The sequence below is a fragment of the Mustela nivalis genome, assembly GCF_964662115.1.
Source record: "Mustela nivalis genome assembly, chromosome: 1".
Lineage (NCBI taxonomy): Eukaryota > Metazoa > Chordata > Mammalia > Carnivora > Mustelidae > Mustela > Mustela nivalis.
In genome coordinates this window covers 647161-665666 of record NC_139020.1, presented here as the reverse complement: position 1 = coordinate 665666, position 18506 = coordinate 647161, and the positions used below count along the sequence as shown (strand labels likewise).

General features: G+C 62.2%; 1 protein-coding gene and 1 long non-coding RNA gene across 30 annotated transcripts in view; one reads left to right on the top strand and one right to left on the bottom strand.

Moving 5' to 3' along the window:
• Window positions 1-18275, top strand: part of PCBP3 (poly(rC) binding protein 3) — a 255803-nt gene extending 237528 nt beyond the window's left edge. For 15 of the 29 annotated variants that reach the window (XM_082719946.1, XM_082719935.1, XM_082719944.1 and 12 more), the window contains 5 exons: window positions 9345-9423; window positions 10146-10205; window positions 13124-13176; window positions 16440-16609; window positions 17555-18275. In XM_082719946.1, coding sequence (XP_082576072.1) covers window positions 9345-9423; window positions 10146-10205; window positions 13124-13176; window positions 16440-16609; window positions 17555-17591 — 399 coding nt within the window. In that variant the 3' untranslated portion in view covers window positions 17592-18275. The remainder of the gene's footprint in view (window positions 1-9344; window positions 9424-10145; window positions 10206-13123; window positions 13177-16439; window positions 16610-17554) is intronic. The other 14 variants (XM_082719943.1, XM_082719937.1, XM_082719932.1 and 11 more) reach the window with 3 other exon arrangements.
• LOC309859576 lies at window positions 3592-4506 on the bottom strand. The gene is made up of 2 exons (XR_014308765.1): window positions 4236-4506; window positions 3592-3877 (listed from the first exon to the last, which is right to left on the bottom strand). It is a non-coding gene; the product is annotated as an uncharacterized lncRNA (long non-coding RNA).
• Window positions 18276-18506: the final 231 nt, after the last annotated feature.

The window sequence follows — 18506 nt, the reverse complement described above, 5'->3', positions numbered from 1 at the left end:
TTTCCCTGCGGTGTTGAAGCCGCGCGCTCCGCCATCGGGCTACTCAGCCATCCCTGAGCGCGTCACCCTTTGAGTACCGTGTCAGAGTTGAGGATGGGGACACCTGAAAATGCACCGTGCAGGGGCCCAGGAACTGAGGGGACAGTGTGTGGCAACTACAAGGCAGCAGGCGCGATCCAGGGCTGGCCCTCCACAGGGATCTCGACGTGCGCCAGGGGCCAGAGGCCTGCAGGAGCTGGTCTCGAAGGGAGGGAGAGAGGAGGGGAGGGACCAGGTCAGGGCAAGGGGGCCGAGCCAGCGGTCACCCGGTGCTGCTTCTAGCAGCCGCGGCGCACCTGGAGTCCGCCGGGAGAAGCCTGTTTTCTCTACCCGGAGACTTGCCGAGCTTCACGGCCTCTCCCGAGAAAGCGTTTCCCGCCTGCGTTCTCCGTGACCCGAGATGCGCATCTGGGAGGGCCGCCAGGCTGACGGGTGCTCGAGTCTTCTGCGAACCCCTGCGTGCTGACTAGGTGGGCGCAGACATGGGCAGTGAGACGTACAGGCGAGCAGGCAAAGGCTTTCCAGAGCGAAGCGAATCTGAGTAAGAGCTTGCTGCCGTCGCGGGGAGCCCCTCAGAGAGAGAGCAGGGGTATGGCCAAGGCTGCTCCTCTGGAAGAAACCCGCAGGGGCAGAGTCGGCTAAGCGGGAGGCTCTCCCTGCCCCCGGAGTTCAGTGGTCCCAGGGGGGACTACCTTAATGCTAAATCTCCAGTCCCCATGTCTGCCCGTGGCCACCCCCACTCCTGAAGCTGTCCTCCTCCTGCCCAGAACATGCTGTGAGGGCCCTAACTCCTTGCTGGGTAGAAGCCGGGCAGGGGCACAGCTGTGTGAGATCAGCCGGTTGGTGTGGTGACACGCGTTCTGCCCACCTGCTCACTCAAGTCCCCTGCCCGCCCAGCCGAGCCCACAGCCACCTCGACATCCCCCCTGAGGACACGTGTCAAAGCCTGGCCTCTGCTAGTGACCCCCACGTCCCATTCCATGTTACCAGGGGTGCTCTGCCTTCTGTGTTTCTTAGAGACCCCAGGAGTGGGGGAGGTGGGGAAGGTGTGAACCCACTCAGCCTTCTCAAAAGAACCCTCAGCAGCTTTAAAACCTGTTTGAAGTCTCATAGCGTAGGAAGGCTGACAGCATTGCCCGAGAGAAGGAGGGAGCAGTGGGGGTTGGTCCATAAGACCCCCCACAGCAGGCAGGGGCAGGCCCCGGAGCTCCAGGTGGGTGATGCCCCGTCCCTCGTCACCTGGGCGACCACCCACTGCACCCATGAGGGGGTGCGGATGTTAGAGCCTGGGAGAAGGTGTGGCCCGTCCCAGCACAGGAATGCCGTGCAGAGTGGAAGCGCCCGTGGGGGTGGGTCGGGTGCTCTGATGGGCTCCACGGCTCCTCACAGATGGCCCTGAGTGGGGGTGCTGGGAAATCAGAGCAGAAACCAAGTGGGTCACAGGCCTAATCCCTGGGGTGGCACAGGCCTCGTCTGACACGGGGCCCGATGGTCTTGTGCCGCTGGACGTGCAGGCACGTGCTTAAGAGTGGACTGGAAAACCCGGCTCGTCGTCTTTTTGAAAGCTCAGGAACTCAGAAAACAGGGGTGTGGCCCTTGGTAAAGGTCAGTTGACCCCAGAGAACAGCTCTGAGGTTGAGGCGGGAGCCACAGACCCAATGAAGATGGCCTGGGGTTTCATGTGGCCTCTGAGCTGACAGGGAGGCGTCTCTGGCCTGCAGTTCCCAGGGCCGTGGGCATGCGCACCTGCCGGAGGCTGAGGCGTTCGGTCTGGCTGACTGGTTTCTATATTACTTGGCTGTTGTGTCATTCTTGTGATTTTCTCAGAATCTCTTAAAAGCGGGTTGTTTTGCAGGGTTTTTTCTCAGGTTGGTTAAACTGATTAATAATCCCTGTTGCGTAATTGCCTCATTACACGTGGTAGAGACCCGAGATAGTCGACCGTCAGGAAACGGCTCTCTGTGCGGGACCTTCTGCTGTGTGACTGGCCCCCAGGGCCAGGCAGCTGCTGGGACTCAGTCACAAGAGCCCTGAGAAGCGTGTGGCTTGCAGGCTCGAGACGTTGAAGACTGGACGATCTTACTGACGTCCCAAACAAAAATAAAGCCACTGTCTGGTGACGTCGGTGAAGGCGGCTGGGAAGGCAGCTTTTACTTGAGTTGTGTTACTCAGTAGGGATTTTAAAGGCTTTGTTCGCAGAACGCAGATAGGATAATGGTAGGAAGCCCTGCTTTATCTGTAATACACTGAATGCTGTTTAAGTGCTTGAGCCACGGTGGCTAACACACAGCACAGGACTCTCCAGCGGCCTGTGACCCGAGTTGCAGACTGTGAGAAAACACGTTCGTTAGCGCTGAGTGTGACTTTCTACAGAACTAGACCGTACGTGTTTCTCTGGGCCTGGTGTTGACGAGCGCGTTCCGGTCACCCTACCCGGAGACTTGCCGGCTCCCTGCAGGGTCCTGCCTGCCGCTCACCTGTTCAGCCCGAATCCTCCTGGACCTACCAAGAGAGGCACCAGGACACCAGGTGGGGGAGGGTGGGGCCCAGGCCTGGCCGGACTCCAGAGCCAGGGGCTGCTGCGGATGTGGGGGACGCAAGAGGGACTCGGATGTGGGAACCTCCCCGTCCTCCTGCCCACCCAGTGGCTGTGTCTCTTCACTTACTCCACGTGACCACACGGCAGGGACGCATCGGTCTCAGACCGCCCCCATGTGCGATTCTTCTTTGCTGGTCTTCAGAGGGTCCAGATCACTCCTCCATAGTGCACCCTCATTTAAGGGACATCTAAGGGACAGCAAAAGCAAACAGAAGCTAAGCCGGCTGTTAGAGGTGGCCCGTTCACCTGCGCCTGGTGCTGACTGCGGGGTAGTGGTCAGTCACACACAAGGAAGGGGCCACTTGAGAAGCGCACCACCCGAGCTGAAGAGCCACTGGCTTCTGGCAGCGACGCCCAGTGACCCGGAGCTCCAGGAAGCGTGCTCTTCAGAGTCCGTAGCAGGAGACAGTACCACGGGAGTCACAACAGAAGTAGAAGACATCAGTGGGAAGAGGCACCTCAGGTCCTACTTGTCCACTCACATGTCCCTGGGGTGCAGGAACTGCCCTGATGACCACCAGTCACCTCTGGAGCCCCGTGGGGATGGCACAGAGGCTGCTCCTGGCACCTCACAGTGGAAACGGTGGGGAGCATAGCCTGCGCCCCCCAGGCCGCCTGCCGGATACGTAGCTCGGATACGTGGAGAGGGACCCACACACCGGACCCCTGAAGTCCCCAGTGGGAAAAGCAGGAGGCCAGCTCGCCTTAGATCATCCCCACCCCAGGGGCACTCTGTCAGCCCCCTGTCCTGCAGAGCCATTAGCCGCCTGCTGACCTCCGCCCAGCCTGCCCCTCCTCCGAGGCAGAGTCTGCATTCATCCCATCGCAGCCCCAAGAAGAGGTCACCACACGGAATGAGGGAAGATTGTCAGAGATAAGCACTGAGAATTTTTCTGAATTAATAAAAGAAACCAAGCCCCACATTCAGGAATCCCAAGAATTCCCAAACAAGATAAGCAAAAAGAAATGCACTTTATACGTATCTAAAACCGCATGACACCAAGACCTAAAGCAAAACTCTGAAGTAGTCAGAAAGGGAATGCTCCCAAGGAGCAAGCGCGAGCGTGGGGCGTCTCAGCAGCCCCCCGGAAGCCAGAGGTCGTGGCGCGGCGGAGTAGTTGTCAGCCCGGCTTCTGTCTGACGAGCATCTTCCAAGGACCGAAATGCAAGCATTTTCAGACTCACAGCCATGACCCACAGGCCTGGCCCTTCGGGAGGACGGTGACCGCGGAGGGAAGACTAGAGATGCGGGAAAGAGGGACTTGTTTCATTCACATAAGAACAGGCCAAGAAATAGTGGTGGCTGTGACTGCGTTAGGACGGAAACATTCAGGTGAACAAAAGCAGCAGTTGTCTGCACGCCTACCTCAAGGCTGCCTAACTCGTGGCGTTAACAGAACAGAACAGATGGACAGAGACAGCTGACGTGTGCTTCGGGTGGACCAAGGGGATTCGGACTTTCTGCCGGTCACTGTGTCACCCCAGAAGAGGCAGAGGTATGGAGGTTAGACTTAAGATGAACGTGTTAAAATGTCAAAGTGACCGCTGACAGGGAAGATTTGACTTCTGTGACCTCCACCCAGAAAAATTTACTCACGTGACTTCCACCCCGGTGCTGAAGGGAGAAGGGGGGGAACGGGTCTGTACAAAAGAAGAAAAAGTATGAAAACCACGAAAGAAACCTTAGAAAGTCAGCACACTTAGACGTACAAGATAAAATAAAATGGCAGAAATTAGTCCCTATGTTTGCAATTACGATCAAAGTAAAAGTAACCTTCCAGTTAAAAAATAAGACTATCAGACTTTAAAAAAGAAAAAAGATGAAAAATAAACAAATAACGAACAAAACGGAAAAAATCTAGCATTGTTCCCCCAGAAACGCTTCTAAAGAACAGAGACCCGGCGGCGCTGAAGGAGAGTCTCTCCTGGGAAGACTCACGCGGGAGACCCTCCACACCAACGCGCATCAGCTGGGCCGGAAAGCAAGACTTTAGGGCAAATTCTACATTTAGTCATTTACGTATCAATAAAGGCTCAGTTCACCAGAAGATGCGAGTTCAAAACTTGTCTGCACCTAAAACATACCTTCAGACACATACAAAGAAAAAAATCAACAAATCAAAAAGGTTAAAATCTGGCGACAAGTAGGGAGCCTGCCCCGCCTGCTGTGACAGAGCTTGGACACCGTTCCACCCCACATGGAAGTCAGGCCCAGAAACATCTACACAGCAGGGTCCCTCATTACACCATCAAGACAACTCACCATCCATCAAAAATTGGAATCCTGTGGGCTGTACTCTCTCTCTTCATGGGTAGGAACATGAAATATCTTTAAAATGTCAATTCTTCCTAAATCAAGGTACAAATGTAATACAATTCCAGTCAAAATCCTACCAGGGGGTTAACATGCTATTTAAAATTTATGTGGAAGAGCAAAGGCCAAGGATCATCAAGATATCAATGAAAAGAATACGGGGCGCCTGGGTGGCTCAGTGGGTTAAGCCTCTGCCTTCAGCTCGGGTCAGGACCTCAGGGTCCTGGGATTGAGCCCCACGTCGGGCTCCCTGTTCAGCGGGGAGCCTGCTTCTCCCTCTCTGCCTGCCTCTCTGCCTACTTGTGATCTCTCTCTCTCTCTCTCTCTCTGTCAAATAAATAAAATCTTTTTAAAAATAAAAATTAAAAAATAATAATAAAGATATCAATGAAAAGAATAGACAGTTGGGAGAGCCGTCCTGGCGGACGCAGGGACAAGCTGTAGGGCCACACCGCTGGAGATAGACGCCGGGAGCGACCCTGGGCCAATGTGCTGCTCAGGGAGCCAGGGGTCTGCTGGCCAGGCGGCTGCCGGTGTGGATGGCAGGGGCGAGGACAGGTGGCTGTGGTCATCCACGTGGGGACATTGACCTGAACACTTCTTACGTGCCAAGAATTTCAACACGAGAGGAAAACAGGACGTTGAAGAAAACAGAGATCTTTCTGTTCTCAAGTCAGGGAAGGGTTCTGTAACCAAAACGTGAGCACAAACTGTGAAGAAAATACAAATGAATTTGTCTACATTAAAATTTAAAAATCATCTTTCTAAAAAGACAGCAGAGGAGAGTGGGAGGAAGATCTTCCCGGCAAACGAAGTGGGACTGAGATCTGATCTACCGGAGGGGTCTGAGAGTAAGCCAAGGTCACCCAGCGGAAGACCGGCACGGACACGAGCGTGTCACAGGAGAGACATGAACGCGGCCCAAACACGCCGGTGGTCCGCTCCGGACAGCGAGCGGCGGGGGCACGGCGCGCCGGCCTCGTGACAGCCCAGCGAGCTTCAGCCTCCGCCTGCATCGGGATCTGTTTCCCGTTCCCATCCAGCTCCGGTGGAGGCGGCGAGGGGCGGAGAGCTGTCCGCCTCACGCCCTGTCCCTCGCCGCCCGGCCCTCCCTCCCTCCCTCCCAGTGACGTGGAGACACGTGTGAGTACTGGGAGTCCACATTTTTAATGGCAAACACATCTCAAAAAGTAGGAATCCCCTTGGCACTTTTTCTGCTCCTTCCTTAAAAAATACAGAAATGGCATCCCAAGGAGGTGACATGCTGACTGCTTCAGGACAGAACCAAGACGAGAGGGAGGCTCGTGACCTCCACCATCCACCCGCCTCTCTGCCCTCCGCTCCCTGGACCGGCGTTTACCCGGGCCGCACCGTGCGCCCAGCCAGTCTCCCCCAGACGGGAGACACTCTTGCTGCACGGAGGGAGGGAGAGTCGCCGCTGGGGGGGCCGTTTCTTCAGGAGACGCAGCCGGAGCTTAGGGCCGGGACTGCCGAGCTGCCAGCGGGCGGTGGCTCCCCGCCAAGTGCTCCAGCCTCCAGTGGCTTCCTCCATGTGCGCGAGGGACCCACAGGACACACCCCTGCTTACCTGCCCGGGAGCACCGGACAGGTGGGTGGGGCGAAGCCCCCGTGGTTCACGGTGGTGGTGCTCCCCAGAGGAGGTGGACAGCACCGCGTGGCCGGCCGCTGGCTCGCCTGATGCCCCCACCCTGCAGATCAGCACGGGGGCAGCGGAGACCAGACGAGCCCCGCTCCGCCAAGCGGCTCAGTGCCGGAGCTAACCCAGGCCGGTTCCGCCGCCGGGGCCCCAGCCTCCCCTGCTGTCCCCCACGGTCCTGACAACACACAGCTGGGCGCTCGTGGGGACCCGAGACAGACCGGAGCAGAGCCTGCCCGAGGGAGGAGTCCAAGCACCTGCCCAGAGAGGTGGCGGGACAGGAGCACGGAGCGGCCGGGCCAGCCGACCTCGCGGCCCTAGGGACACCCGAAGGCTCCCCACCGGCCTGTCCCCGGGCCCGAGGGCCGGGGCCCTTCGGGGCTGGTCATGCTCCAGACCACATCCCCGTGTGAGTGCTGCCTCTCGTGGAAATCCGGGCGACTGTCAGAGCACCCGGCGTGCCCCGCCCCCCACAGCCGGGCAGCCCTGGGCCCGACTCGCCTGGTCTCTGCTGCAGGCTCCCGCATGCTCTCCAGAAGCGGGGTCTCTGCCCGGTCCCAGGAACTCGCCGTTACCGCCTTGTCATCTTAGCCCCGTTCTAACTCCGCCCGAAGGTGGGTTCAGAGCACGCCCCTGCCAGGTGACCTGTGCGACCTGTGCCTTCTGGATGTAGCTTCCTGGGGCCAGTGTGTGCGTCCGGCCCCCCAGCAGTGCCCCCTCTGCTCGTTCCTCGAGCCCCAGGATGCTGTCGGGTACTTGCCATCTTTCCTACTTGTCGCCTAAAGAGGAGCCTTCGCTAGGCCACGCAGCGGGGTCTCTGGCCCTCCAGGTCCCTTCCCTGCAAGGTCGTCTTGCCGGGGCACAGCAGGCGCAGACCATGTGTTACCTCTCCTCCCTGTGACTTCAGCGGGTGCCGTGTCCCCATGACAGTGTTTGCTGGGTGTGCTCTTCTGACAGCCTCCTCAGGGTTCCTCGACGAGTGGCCGCTCAGGTCACACTGTGCTCAGGGATGTTAGGTCCCGGGGCAGACCTGACACGGGCCGGGTCAGCCCCCAGCCTTGGGTGCAAACCTGACCCGCAGCACCGCACCAGCGACTCTCAGCTGAACCTGACCCCCGCTCGGATGCACCCAGAGGGGCCTCCCCGAGTCAGGGTGGCCGGTGCTCCCAGCAGGCCCACCCTGAGTGCCGCAGGTCGGGGGGCGCCCCAGAAGACAGGGAGAAGTCTGCACTTGGAGGCGGTCGCTCTGTCCAGCAAGGGAGGGACAAAAGCAGACACTGTGACAGCTGTGTTACAGGAGCTGGCCAGGAAAGACCAGGGGTGGTCAGTTCTGCAGCAGCGGCCTTTCTCATGTCCCAGGGGCTCACAAGGGGAAAGCTTCACCTCAAAGGCCCGACCAGGAGGCCACAGGTGGTCGCGGCTTGGCTCCCAGCGGCAGCCGGGGTCCACGCACCTCACGCTGCGGGAACAACAGGAGCTGGACCGAGCGGCACGACCCACTGTGGCCCCTGTGCCCACTGCCGCACCCATGCAGCATGACCGACGGGGCGGCCGCATCCTCCTCACGCTAGAAGGGGGTCTGGTGTTTGCGTGGCGCTACGTTGCTGACGGCCCTCAGCGACCCACTCCTCTCTCACCCTGAGGGGCATCTGTGAAGGCTTTTGAGTGTCGCAGTGTGTGTCCTCTGGCAGGAGCACCGCCTCCCTGACACACTCGTGTCTCTGGGGACACCAGCTCCTCCCTGAGTGCCCCGCCCGCTGACCCCGGGGGGGCTCTGGGGCCGGCCCCGGAGCAGCGCTGGGACACGTTTGGGCCAGGCCTGCTGTCAGGAGGAGGTTAGGAGCGGACCCATTTCCCAGACTGCGGTGCAGACCCTGCGGGTGAGCGAGCCTGAGGGCATCCCGCCGAGTGTCCAGCACTCAGCCTTCGGTTCCCAAAATACAGCCAGGACTCACCACATACACCTTTACCTTCTTTTGGGTTTTTGACCTAAGAACGAGGCCCAGATGGGACGCCCTGGGCTCAGTCAGTTGAGCGTCTGACTTGTGGTCTCAGCTCAGGTCATGACCTCAGGGTCGTGAGTTCAAGCCGCGCAGGGAGGGAGGAGGCCCAGGTAAAAACAGCTGAAGAAAGCCCAGTAGGTGGGGGACAAAGGGACAGAGTGGCCCATTTGGAGACCCTCACAGCCTCTCAGAGGTGCTCACCTGCCCCCCACAGAACCTTCTGGCACTGCATTCTGTGATCCTGGAAGGTCAGCTTGGGGAGGCCTTGCAGGGGAGGCAGGGCTGGCTCAGGGCGAGGTCCAGGCCTAGCCAGGGCTGGGGTGGGGCCAGATGTGCAGAAGGGGCGTTGGCACACGGCACGTGCATTCTGTAAGGACAGCATGACCTCGAAGCCCCTCGGGGCCCGGCAGGTCCTGTTCTGTGGCTCTCAGACCCTCCCCACAGAGCCAAGGGGCCCAGCGGCCTCCGCAGGCCTCCCTCGCCTGCATGTGGTCTGGGGATTGCTGCCGCCAGGCCTGGGTGAGCCGCCAGGGAGCCGAGGAGAAGAAAGGAACTGGGTGCTCCCACCCCGTGGCCCATTGGTTTCCCAGGCCAAGTCCTTGCGCTGTGCGTCTGCCATGTGTCCGCATGGCCCCTCTATTTGTGCAACGTCCTGTTACTGCCTTTTTAATTTGGTGTGACTGGTGCCCGATGACAATAATCTTCTTAGCTCTCGTGTCCCTCCTACCCCAGCAGTTGACCAAGCTCCACCAGCTGGCCATGCAGCAAACCCCCTTTCCTCCCCTCGGACAGACCAACCCCGCTTTCCCCGGTACGTACCCAGCTGCCCTCTCTGACTCCTCTCTTCTCACCTGGGGACTCTTTCTGAACGGTCGTTTCTCAGGGCGGCGAGCAGAGCAGGTACAGTTGTAGCTGCGGATGCCAAGGCTGCAGTGTAGACGCGCAGCAGGGGGCACGTCGCAGGGGCCGGGCGGGAGGTCTGTCTGTGTGTGTCCTGCGGTAGGCTCGTCACCTCGCGAGGGCCTGGTGAAGGGACGTCTGTCCCCTCGAGGGTCCTCGCCTGCTCTCCGCCGCCCCCAGGCATTCTGGGAGCCCTTGTGCAGAACACATCCCCTCGGCCAGCCCTGAAGCCTGCTCTGTCCAGGAGCTAGAGCTCAGACAGGCAGCCGGGGGCGCCCTCCTGTGGGAGGCCAGTGCACAGCCCTGGAGCGACACCTGCCCAGGCCGGCACCCAGCCCCGCCCCAGGGAGAGCCGAGATGAGCCAGCCCCCAGCCCAGGGCACCGTCCCTGTCGGCACCCACTTGGCACAAGGGTGGGGGTGGGCCTTCACTCAGCCGCGTCTGGCCAGCCAGATGTCCCTTCCTCCCTGGTGAGGGCAGGGTGTGGCCTCGGCCGCCGTGCAGGTGACCGCACCCCGGGCGCGCTGGTCTGCTGCGCGTGCGCCAGTCAGATCTTGAGCTTCCCTAGTTGAAGTGAGCTTGCTTATCTCCTTGAGGGCAAAACATTAAATCTGTTTCTTCTTTGCTCTCCAGGAGAAAAGCTGCCTTTACACTCCTCCGAAGAAGCTCAAAATCTGATGGGCCAGTCGTCAGGTAAAACACAAGCCCCCTAGACGGAGAGAGGGCAGGCCCAGAAGCCGGGCACCTGACCCCCCCGGGCTCGGGGTCGCTGACCTGGCGGGGGGAGGGGCCAGGAGGCCTGGTCGCGGCTGCCGCGGGGACGGCGAGCGCCTCAGCACCATCAGGGCACCCGGCCTGTGGGTCCGCCCCGGCTGCTGCTTCCGGGAGGCAGTGGCAGGTCCCCGGCTCAGAAGGCGCTCAGAGCGCAGCTGCCCGTCAGGAGGGCCCCAGGGTGGCGGTGCAGTGTGTGCGTGGGCGGGCGGCCGCGGAGCAGCACGGACCTGACCCTGCTTTGTGGAAGTGTATTTCGTGGGAGATGCACACGGTCAGGTTGCAGAGCACCCTCGGCCGGATTTGTCCACACGCATCTGCTTGCGCTAACGTCCCCTGGGCTGTCGCAGGGCAGGCTCCGGTAGGCTGACCCCATGGCCCGGTGGGGGCAGGGGGGCGGGGGGGCAGTGACCCTGCTGGAGCCTTGTGACAGGGCAGAGTCCGTTCCCTCGGGGGGGCGCCGCCTGCTCTCCCATACTTCTTGGGGTCAGAGCTCCCAAGCAGGCGCTGGCTGTCACCCCTCCAGGTGTTGGCCCCAGATCCTAGCGGCGGGCCCTGTGCCGGATGCCGGCCCTGATGCCGCCCGCACCCCAGTGGGTTCCGTCTCGGTGCAGCCCTCAATGCAGTGAATGCAGAATTTAATGAATGAAAATCAGAGAAAAGCGTGTAGGACAGACTTGATGATGGAAACGGGTACCAACCCTTACACGTGCCTGTGAGCCCGCCAGAGTTCATCGTGACTTCCCACCCAGCGACCGTCTCCCGGGGACAGCTGGGGACCTAGGGGCCTGGCTTGCCCAGGACACGGAACCCCCACTCCCGCAGCCGCCCACCGGCCCTGCCGCGGCTCCCCCAGCACCGCCTGCAGGCCTCAAGGTTGTGGGACGTGTGTGCACGTGGACGCTTTAAGGCGTCCCTGGGATGACCTCCCGCCCCGAGGCCCCATGGGACCCACAGGGAGAGCACACACACGCGTGTCCCCACACAGCCGCTGGAGGAGTAGGAGGCGTGGTGACCAGGGGCGATGTCACCAACGTTCGCAAAGCAGGTCGGGCTGGGGGGCGAGGCTTGACCCCTGTCCCAGCGCGAGCGGCGTCCGCATCTCACGAGGGAGGCTCACCGGGCACGAGGCCCCCAGACAGGAAGGCAGGCTGTGAGCGGGCGAGTCTGCGAACCAGCGGTTTATTCCCGTGCCCTCCTGACAGGAAGTCTGACCCTTTCCTCCCCTGGGTCAGAGCCCGCCGAGGTGAGCGGGCAGGACTCCGGGCTCTCTGTCCTTCCCCGAGCAGGCCGGGCGGGCGTTCCTGTCGGGCTCCCCCCGGACTGGGCAGATCTCCTAGAGGACACTTCGCAGGTCACTGTTTATGGGATGTGGCAGGACGGTTGGACAGTCAGATGACTGGATTGAGAAGAAGATAAAGAACAGAAACTAGATTTAGCTGCGCAGAAGGGGAGGAGGGTTCCCGGTGAGTTGGTTCATTCAGCACTTGCCGGCGGCCCCCCAGCGCGGAGGGCCCCTGCGGTCTTTCGGGGCAGAGCCTGATGACGGCAGTGCGTCTGGTGTTGGGGACACAAGTGCCGTGGAGGAGGAAGCAGGAAGACGGCAGGGAGGCCCATGGCGGGAGCGGAAGGAGGCAGGGTGCCACAGCCTCGGAGGCACCGACCTGCATTTCCTTAGGCTTCTCGGGGCCTGTGGAGCGTGGACCGAGAGGCAGGGGCAGAGGCAGGCACCCGGAGGGAGGCAAAGAGAGGGCGCTGGCTCCGGGGTACTCCGACGGTGTGAGCCGGGCTGCGATGGCGGTTCTGCGGGGCCAGGCTCCAGACGCACGCGGGGCCTGCCGGGGGCACGGGGTGTCGACTGTGCCTGGACCTGGTGCTCGAGATGCCTCTGGATGAGGAGACGGGAGTGCTGAGGGCAGGGGAGCCTGCTGGTCCTCTCGCAGCCCCTGCACACTTTGCTGTCCCTGTTTCGGGAGCAGGAGTAGACCTCGTCCTGTGAGAAGCGGTCTCTGATTTGCTGGCCCCAAGCTGAGAGTGTCACGATAAAAACTGGGGGCCTGGGGACCCATTAGGTCCGTGTCTGCCCTTTCTGCACAGAAGCGCACCGTCTCTACTGGGCCTGCTGGCTTACTGGTCGACTGTTGAATCGGTGGGGCTGTCGGGGCAGGAGAGCAGGCGTGGGGCTGTGGGGCTGCAGGGCTGCGGGGCAGGACTGCAGGGCTGTGGTGCAGGGCTGCAGGACAGGGCATCAGGGCTGCGATGTGGGACTGTGGTACAGGACTGCCGGGCTGCAGAGCAGGGCTGCGGGGCTTCAGGGCAGGGCAGCGAGGCTGTGGTACAGGCTGTGCTGCGGGGCTTGCAGGGCTGCCATGCTAAGGTGCGGGGCTGTGGGGCTGCGGGGCAGGACTGGCAGTGCAGGGCTGCGGGGCTGCAGGGCAGGGCCGTGGGTTGCCGTGCGGGACCCGTGGCTCTGCCGGCACAGACGGATTGGAGGGGCATCTGTACTAGGGGTACATAGGGGGCCATAGGGCACACACTTGGCCAACATGGGGGCCCCCAGAGGTCTGTGAAGGGCATCCCGACATCACACCGTGGTGCAGGAGTGAAACCAGCATGTGTCCAAGATGAAAACGTGAAACGTCACCGTGCTAAGGCTCTTTGTCCTTGTTCTGAGAGAAGCTGGGCCTCCAGATGTAGGTTGCATTTGGGACTGAGAACTCACAGGGCCTGGGCCGCCAGGACGTGTGTGCCCTGCCCGTGGGGACTGTGGGAGGCCGTGGGGGTGGGCACGTTGGGAGCAGCCTGCTGTCGGCCTGACCTTGTCCCCTTGGTGTGCCCAGGTCTGGACGCCAGCCCCCCGGCCAGCACTCACGAGCTCACCATTCCCAATGATGTGAGTATACCCGCGCCCTCAGCCAGCCCCGACCACCCGGACCGCCCCCTCCCTTCCCCCGGCTGGGTACAGCGGCCACAGAAAGGCACACGACGTCACGCTCCCGAGAGACCAGACAGGAAAGGAGAAAGGAGCCGAGGGGACTTCGGGGCTGGGCCTGAGGAGCACGTGGGCCAGGAGCGCTCTGAGGGTCTGCTGCAGCAGGACACCCGTAGCCGGTGCCACGGCCTGTCCCTGCGCAGGGCTCCCCTGACAAAGTGGCCTCATGAACCACCCCCCCCCCACACGCTCAGCCCTACCTGCTGTCCTCTGACCCTGATGATCCTGAGGACGCGGACTCTGATCTGAAACCCAGACACCAGGGGGGTGTGGGCCACGTGTCCTTGAGGGGCAGCGGCTCAGGTCAGGCTCGCACAGGAAGGCGGCTGCTTAGGGGACTGGCCTTCTCGGCTCACGTGTCAGTTGCCTTTTCTGCCATCGAGCCGAGGCCTTCCAGGTCCTTCCCTGCTTTGCCCCTCGCACCAGCCAGGCAGGAAGCCCTACGAGAAATGCAGAGCTGTGGCGTCAGGGGTTGGCCCATCCTGCGTGTGGACAGGGACGGGCAGCAGGCCGGGAGGGGAGCAAGGCGTAGGACCGAGGGAGGCACCTCCCCCACCACCCTCCTCGGGACCCTAGCGTCCGGCTGCAGGTGACGCGCTCCTGTGTCTCCGGGAGCGGGGGTCCGCTCAAGGGAGCCCCCAACCCTGCCGTCCCGCGAGATGGTCCTTGACCAGCTTGGTCGCAAGCAGCCCCCCGAGGCGTCACCCACGGAGTAGAGGCAGGGACCACGCTGCGCGCACGGGGCTTCTCCTCTGCGCCTTGACGGAGGCCGCTCCGCTCACGCCGGGCCCTGACGGAGGCCGCTCCGCTCACGCCGGGCGGGCTCCTGTCCCAGGCTCCCTGCCCGAAGGGACCGGCCCCCAGAAAGCAAGAGGAAGGGGCTGAGGCTCAGAGAGCGGGCAGTGTGCCCTCCCGGGGAGTCCCTCAGAAAGAGGCCCCCTTCTTGGGAGGAGGATTTGGTGACACCACTGCCGGGGGGCTTTCCTGTGCTCCCCCTGGCCCCCCAGGGAGGCCGGGGGGTTCTCCCCACCACCACAGCAGGACCTTCCAGCGGGCAGAGGCGCGTGGTAAGCGCCACCACACGTAGGCTCCGTAGCACGGGGACCCAGGCCGGGGCACGGCCGCCAGCCGTGTGGGACCTGCTGCTGGCGGCATCTGGCCTTGGGTTCTGTGGCTGATGTCACAGTGGGGTCCTCGCAGGCCCTGTGCCTGTGGTCACCCCACACTTGGGTCCTGTCTCTGGTCCCAACCCCAGATTCACCCAGAGATCTAAGGCCTCATACAGGTGACTCTAGGATGAGAGAGAGGACAGGTGTGTCCCCACAGAGCCTGGGGTGCAGCAAAGAGGAACCACAGTGCTTGAAAGTGTCTCCGTGGCTTCCCTCGGGGCTCCCTGTGGCAGCCCGCTGGGTAAGAGGAGAGAGCTGGGTGTGGGTCAAGGGGCGAGCAGGAGAGCGGGGCTCGGCCGGGGTTGGTGTCACTAGCGCCCACACCGCCTCAGCTCTTTCTGGAAGAGGGTCACGTTCCACACATAAGTAAGGAGTTTGGAGCGGCGTCAGGAGCCCCAGGCCGGCTGGGGGGCAGCGCAGGGCCCCTCGGGGATGAGGCCCCAGGGAGGAAGAGAGGGCTGGACACGACTACGTTCTCAGCCAGGAAATGGAAAGGGCAAGATATCTGAGAACGTGGGGCCCCGTGCCAGGGGAGACGGCTTCCTCGGGTGGCTTCCTAGAGGAGGAAGCAAGCCGGTTCTGCAGGAGGCTCGGCAAACAGCACTTGCACTGGAGGGCGAAGCTTCTGGAAGGGAGATTAGGCTGCCGGAGGTCAAGGAAGTGTGCGGATCCTCTTGAGTGCCGGCATCTTCTGGGGACCCTCCGTCAGGGGCCAGTGCTGCCGCCCCCACGGGCCCACGAGCCCAGCAGGCCCCTGCCTCTCCTGGCGGGGTCGGAAGGCAGCCCTCGCGAGGTCTCTGCTGCCAGAGAAGGACGAGTCGAGGCTCCAGGCTGGGGAGAGTGGCTGCTCCCTCACAGACCTCAGGGCGAGGCAGGAGGTCGGGGGAGCCGGGCGGTCCTGGGGTGGAGGCTTTCTGAACATCTGCGGAGACTCTGACGGTCTAGTGAGGCCGCTGACCTCACCCAGGGAAGGAGGGCAGAGTGAGAAGCTGGAGGTCACCTCAGGGACAAGAGCTGTGGTCACTGCATAGGTCCAGGGGCATCTGTGTTTGTAAATGGGCTTCCTTCCTGCTGGCTACCCTGCGCCTGGCTCCAGGCTCCCTCTAACCCTCGGACGCGTGGACAGAAGCGGGCTTCTAGCACAGCTGACGCTCCCGGCCAGCCGGCTTCCCCCCCAGGTCCCGGAGGCAGACTTGGACGCTGTTGCACTGGCCCCACCCCTGCTCCATGACTGTTCTCGGAGCTGACCTCAGCGGCCCCAGCTCAGGCAGGGGCTCGGTTCTGCCCCCAGGGAACACGGAGAGGTGCCAGCTGCCGCCTCTGTGGAGGCTCCTCTCAGGCCCTGGCTGCCCCCACACAGCAAGGTGGGCTGCCCCAGAGAGCCGGTCTAGAACTCGGGCTGCAGTCCAGCCCCGTGTCTGGCTGCTTCTGTGTCCCAGGGAGCCCTGGCTCTTACCTGTCTGGCTGCTTGACTCTTGGTGACCCGCCTGTTCCTTCAGATGGCCTAGGGTGGCCAGAGTTCACACCGTGGGAAGCACAGGGAACGTGTGTCCTCAGAATTGCACCAAGTTCATCAGAAGATGGGTTTCAGGCAGCAAAAACCTTTAAACTCTGGCTTCAGACAAACATTCCTCCACCCCAAGGACACCACCAAGAGGGCCCCAGTGCCGACGCCTGCATGCTCCCTGGCTCCCAGGTCCCCAAAGCACAGCAGGGGAGGTGACGCGGCAGGTGCCTCTCCCCTTTGGGACCTGTCTGGACTCGCTACGGCAGGCAGAGCCCGGGCATCCGCAGCCTCGGCCCCAGCGGGAAAGCTACCTGGTGCCCTGCCTCCTGGGGGGTGGGGGCCGGTCCTCATCCTGCTGGGAGGGCGGAGGGTAGAGTGTGGTGGACACCACGCCTGGGCTGCCCTCCCTTGGGGGCCTCCCAGGACTCTGCACACTCAGCTCGGGGTGGGGGCTCTTCTCTGAGGAAGTCCTCCGTCCTTTTTTCCAGCTAATAGGCTGCATAATTGGACGCCAAGGGACCAAAATCAATGAAATCCGACAGATGTCTGGAGCTCAGATCAAAATTGCCAATGCCACAGAAGGGTCATCCGAGCGCCAGATCACCATCACGGGGACCCCAGCCAACATCAGCCTTGCCCAGTACCTCATCAATGCCAGGTGAGCATGCACAGGGCCCTGTCCAGCGTGTCGCGTCCAATGTGTCGCATCCAACGTGTCGCTGGCCGGACACGACGTTCAGAGGGACGGGCTCGCCACCGCGGGAGCCCAGACTGTGCCCGGTCCTCTCTGGGGCTTCTCTCTCCCACCTGGGCTTGGGGGCGGGATGTGGCGGAGACAGTCTCCACACAGACTTGGGGCCCGACCCCCGTTCTGCACGCTCACACCTGACCATTCACCCTGCAGTCTCGGTTGGGGGCGAGAGGGGGGCTACATGGTCTGAGGTCAGCCACACGTTTGGGGTGATTGGGTTACAGAGTCTTGGAGAGCACACCACCGCTCTGTTCTCGCACACGCCCCGTGGCTGTAAAGACACGGCCAGCTCCCAGCCCCCGCCGAGCAGCAAATCTGGGCATGTGGGAGGGTCAGAGGGGACCCCAGGGGCAGGGGAGGTCAGCTTCCCAGCCCAGCGGCGTGCCCGAGAACAGAGCGACCACGCCCGGGGCCAGACCCTGCTTTTTAACTCAGAACATCAGGCCGGGCTCTGGGGGGGCCGGGTGGACAGGGGAGGCAGCCCCCACTGCGGCCCCCACTGCGTACCATGGGCAGCGTGATGCGGCGCCCCTCCCAGAGCCGCTGTCCTCCCTCGGGGGCCTCCCCAGGACTCGGCACACACTCAGCTCGGGAAGGATCATGGTGGCCGAAGCTTGTCCAGGTGGTTAGTGACACACCCCTGACGTGGTGACAGGGAAGACAGACGCTCCGCGTGGTCCCAGTGAGCCCCTCCCTCCGTCCCGCCTCGGTCTCCAGCTCCCGGCCACACTTCTGACCGCAAGACGGGGGCGGGGGCGGGGGCCGTGAGTTCGCACACAGCGAGCCGTTGGCTTCCCGTCCTGTTTTACGAGAACATCGTCACCTGTCTCCTCTCTGCCTTGTCCTCTCCAGGCTGACATCTGAGGTCACTGGGATGGGCGCGCTCTAATCCCGCCCGACGCTCTGCTCCGGGGACCCTGACCTGCACCGCTGCACACGCTGTACAGACCGCCCGCCCACCGTCCGTCGCAGATACAAATAGAGGTTTTCTTTATTAACGGAGGTTACCTGTGCCACAGACATGCACACAGCGACGGAGCAGATCTGTCTGAGACCCGTCCGCTCAGGCTCGGTCCCCGGTCCCTCCCTCGCGCTTACTTTATGCTCGTGTGTTCGTGCATCGGCATGCCGTGTTAGTTCTTTTAAACGCTCTGGGGCGCTCCCATCTGTGACGTTTTAGAAATACTGCCCCTTAGTGTCCGTGTACCTGTTGAAGACTTAGTTTGGCGTTTTGACAGCACTGCCCACAAGCCGTCTGTCCTAGACCGTCTAGAACGCGGCTGCTTTGAGCGGTTCCGTCCCACTCAGCACCCCTCCGACTCTGCCCGCCCCCACAGGCCTGTGCCGCCTCGGCCCCGGCCACGCAGGCCTGCATCGGGCAGGGGAGGGAGAATGGAAGACAGCGTCCTGGGCCAGGGTGCAGGCGAGGTGGGGGTGCTGGAGTCCGGACTACACTGATTGTCTGTCACGTGCTGGGGACGCACACGGGGACCCCCAGGCATCTTCCGGGGGGCTGGCCAGGTAGCACCTCTGCACCATGTTGGAGTTCAATAAACGTTGTGTGCTGCTCTCACGGGCCCTGCTCCTGTCTGTGCCCCCCAGCGCCGCTGGCTCCGCTGCACGCACACACGCACACACACGCACACACACACACACGCCGGCTGATCACGGGTCACCGTCTCGTCCCCTCCCCACCCTGATTAAATGTCTGACTTGCAAGGTCACTCTAGTGTTGCTCTTGCAAAACTTCCTAAAATGACAATAAGGGAGATCCTGTTTCTGATTCGTAGAACGCACCTCGCCC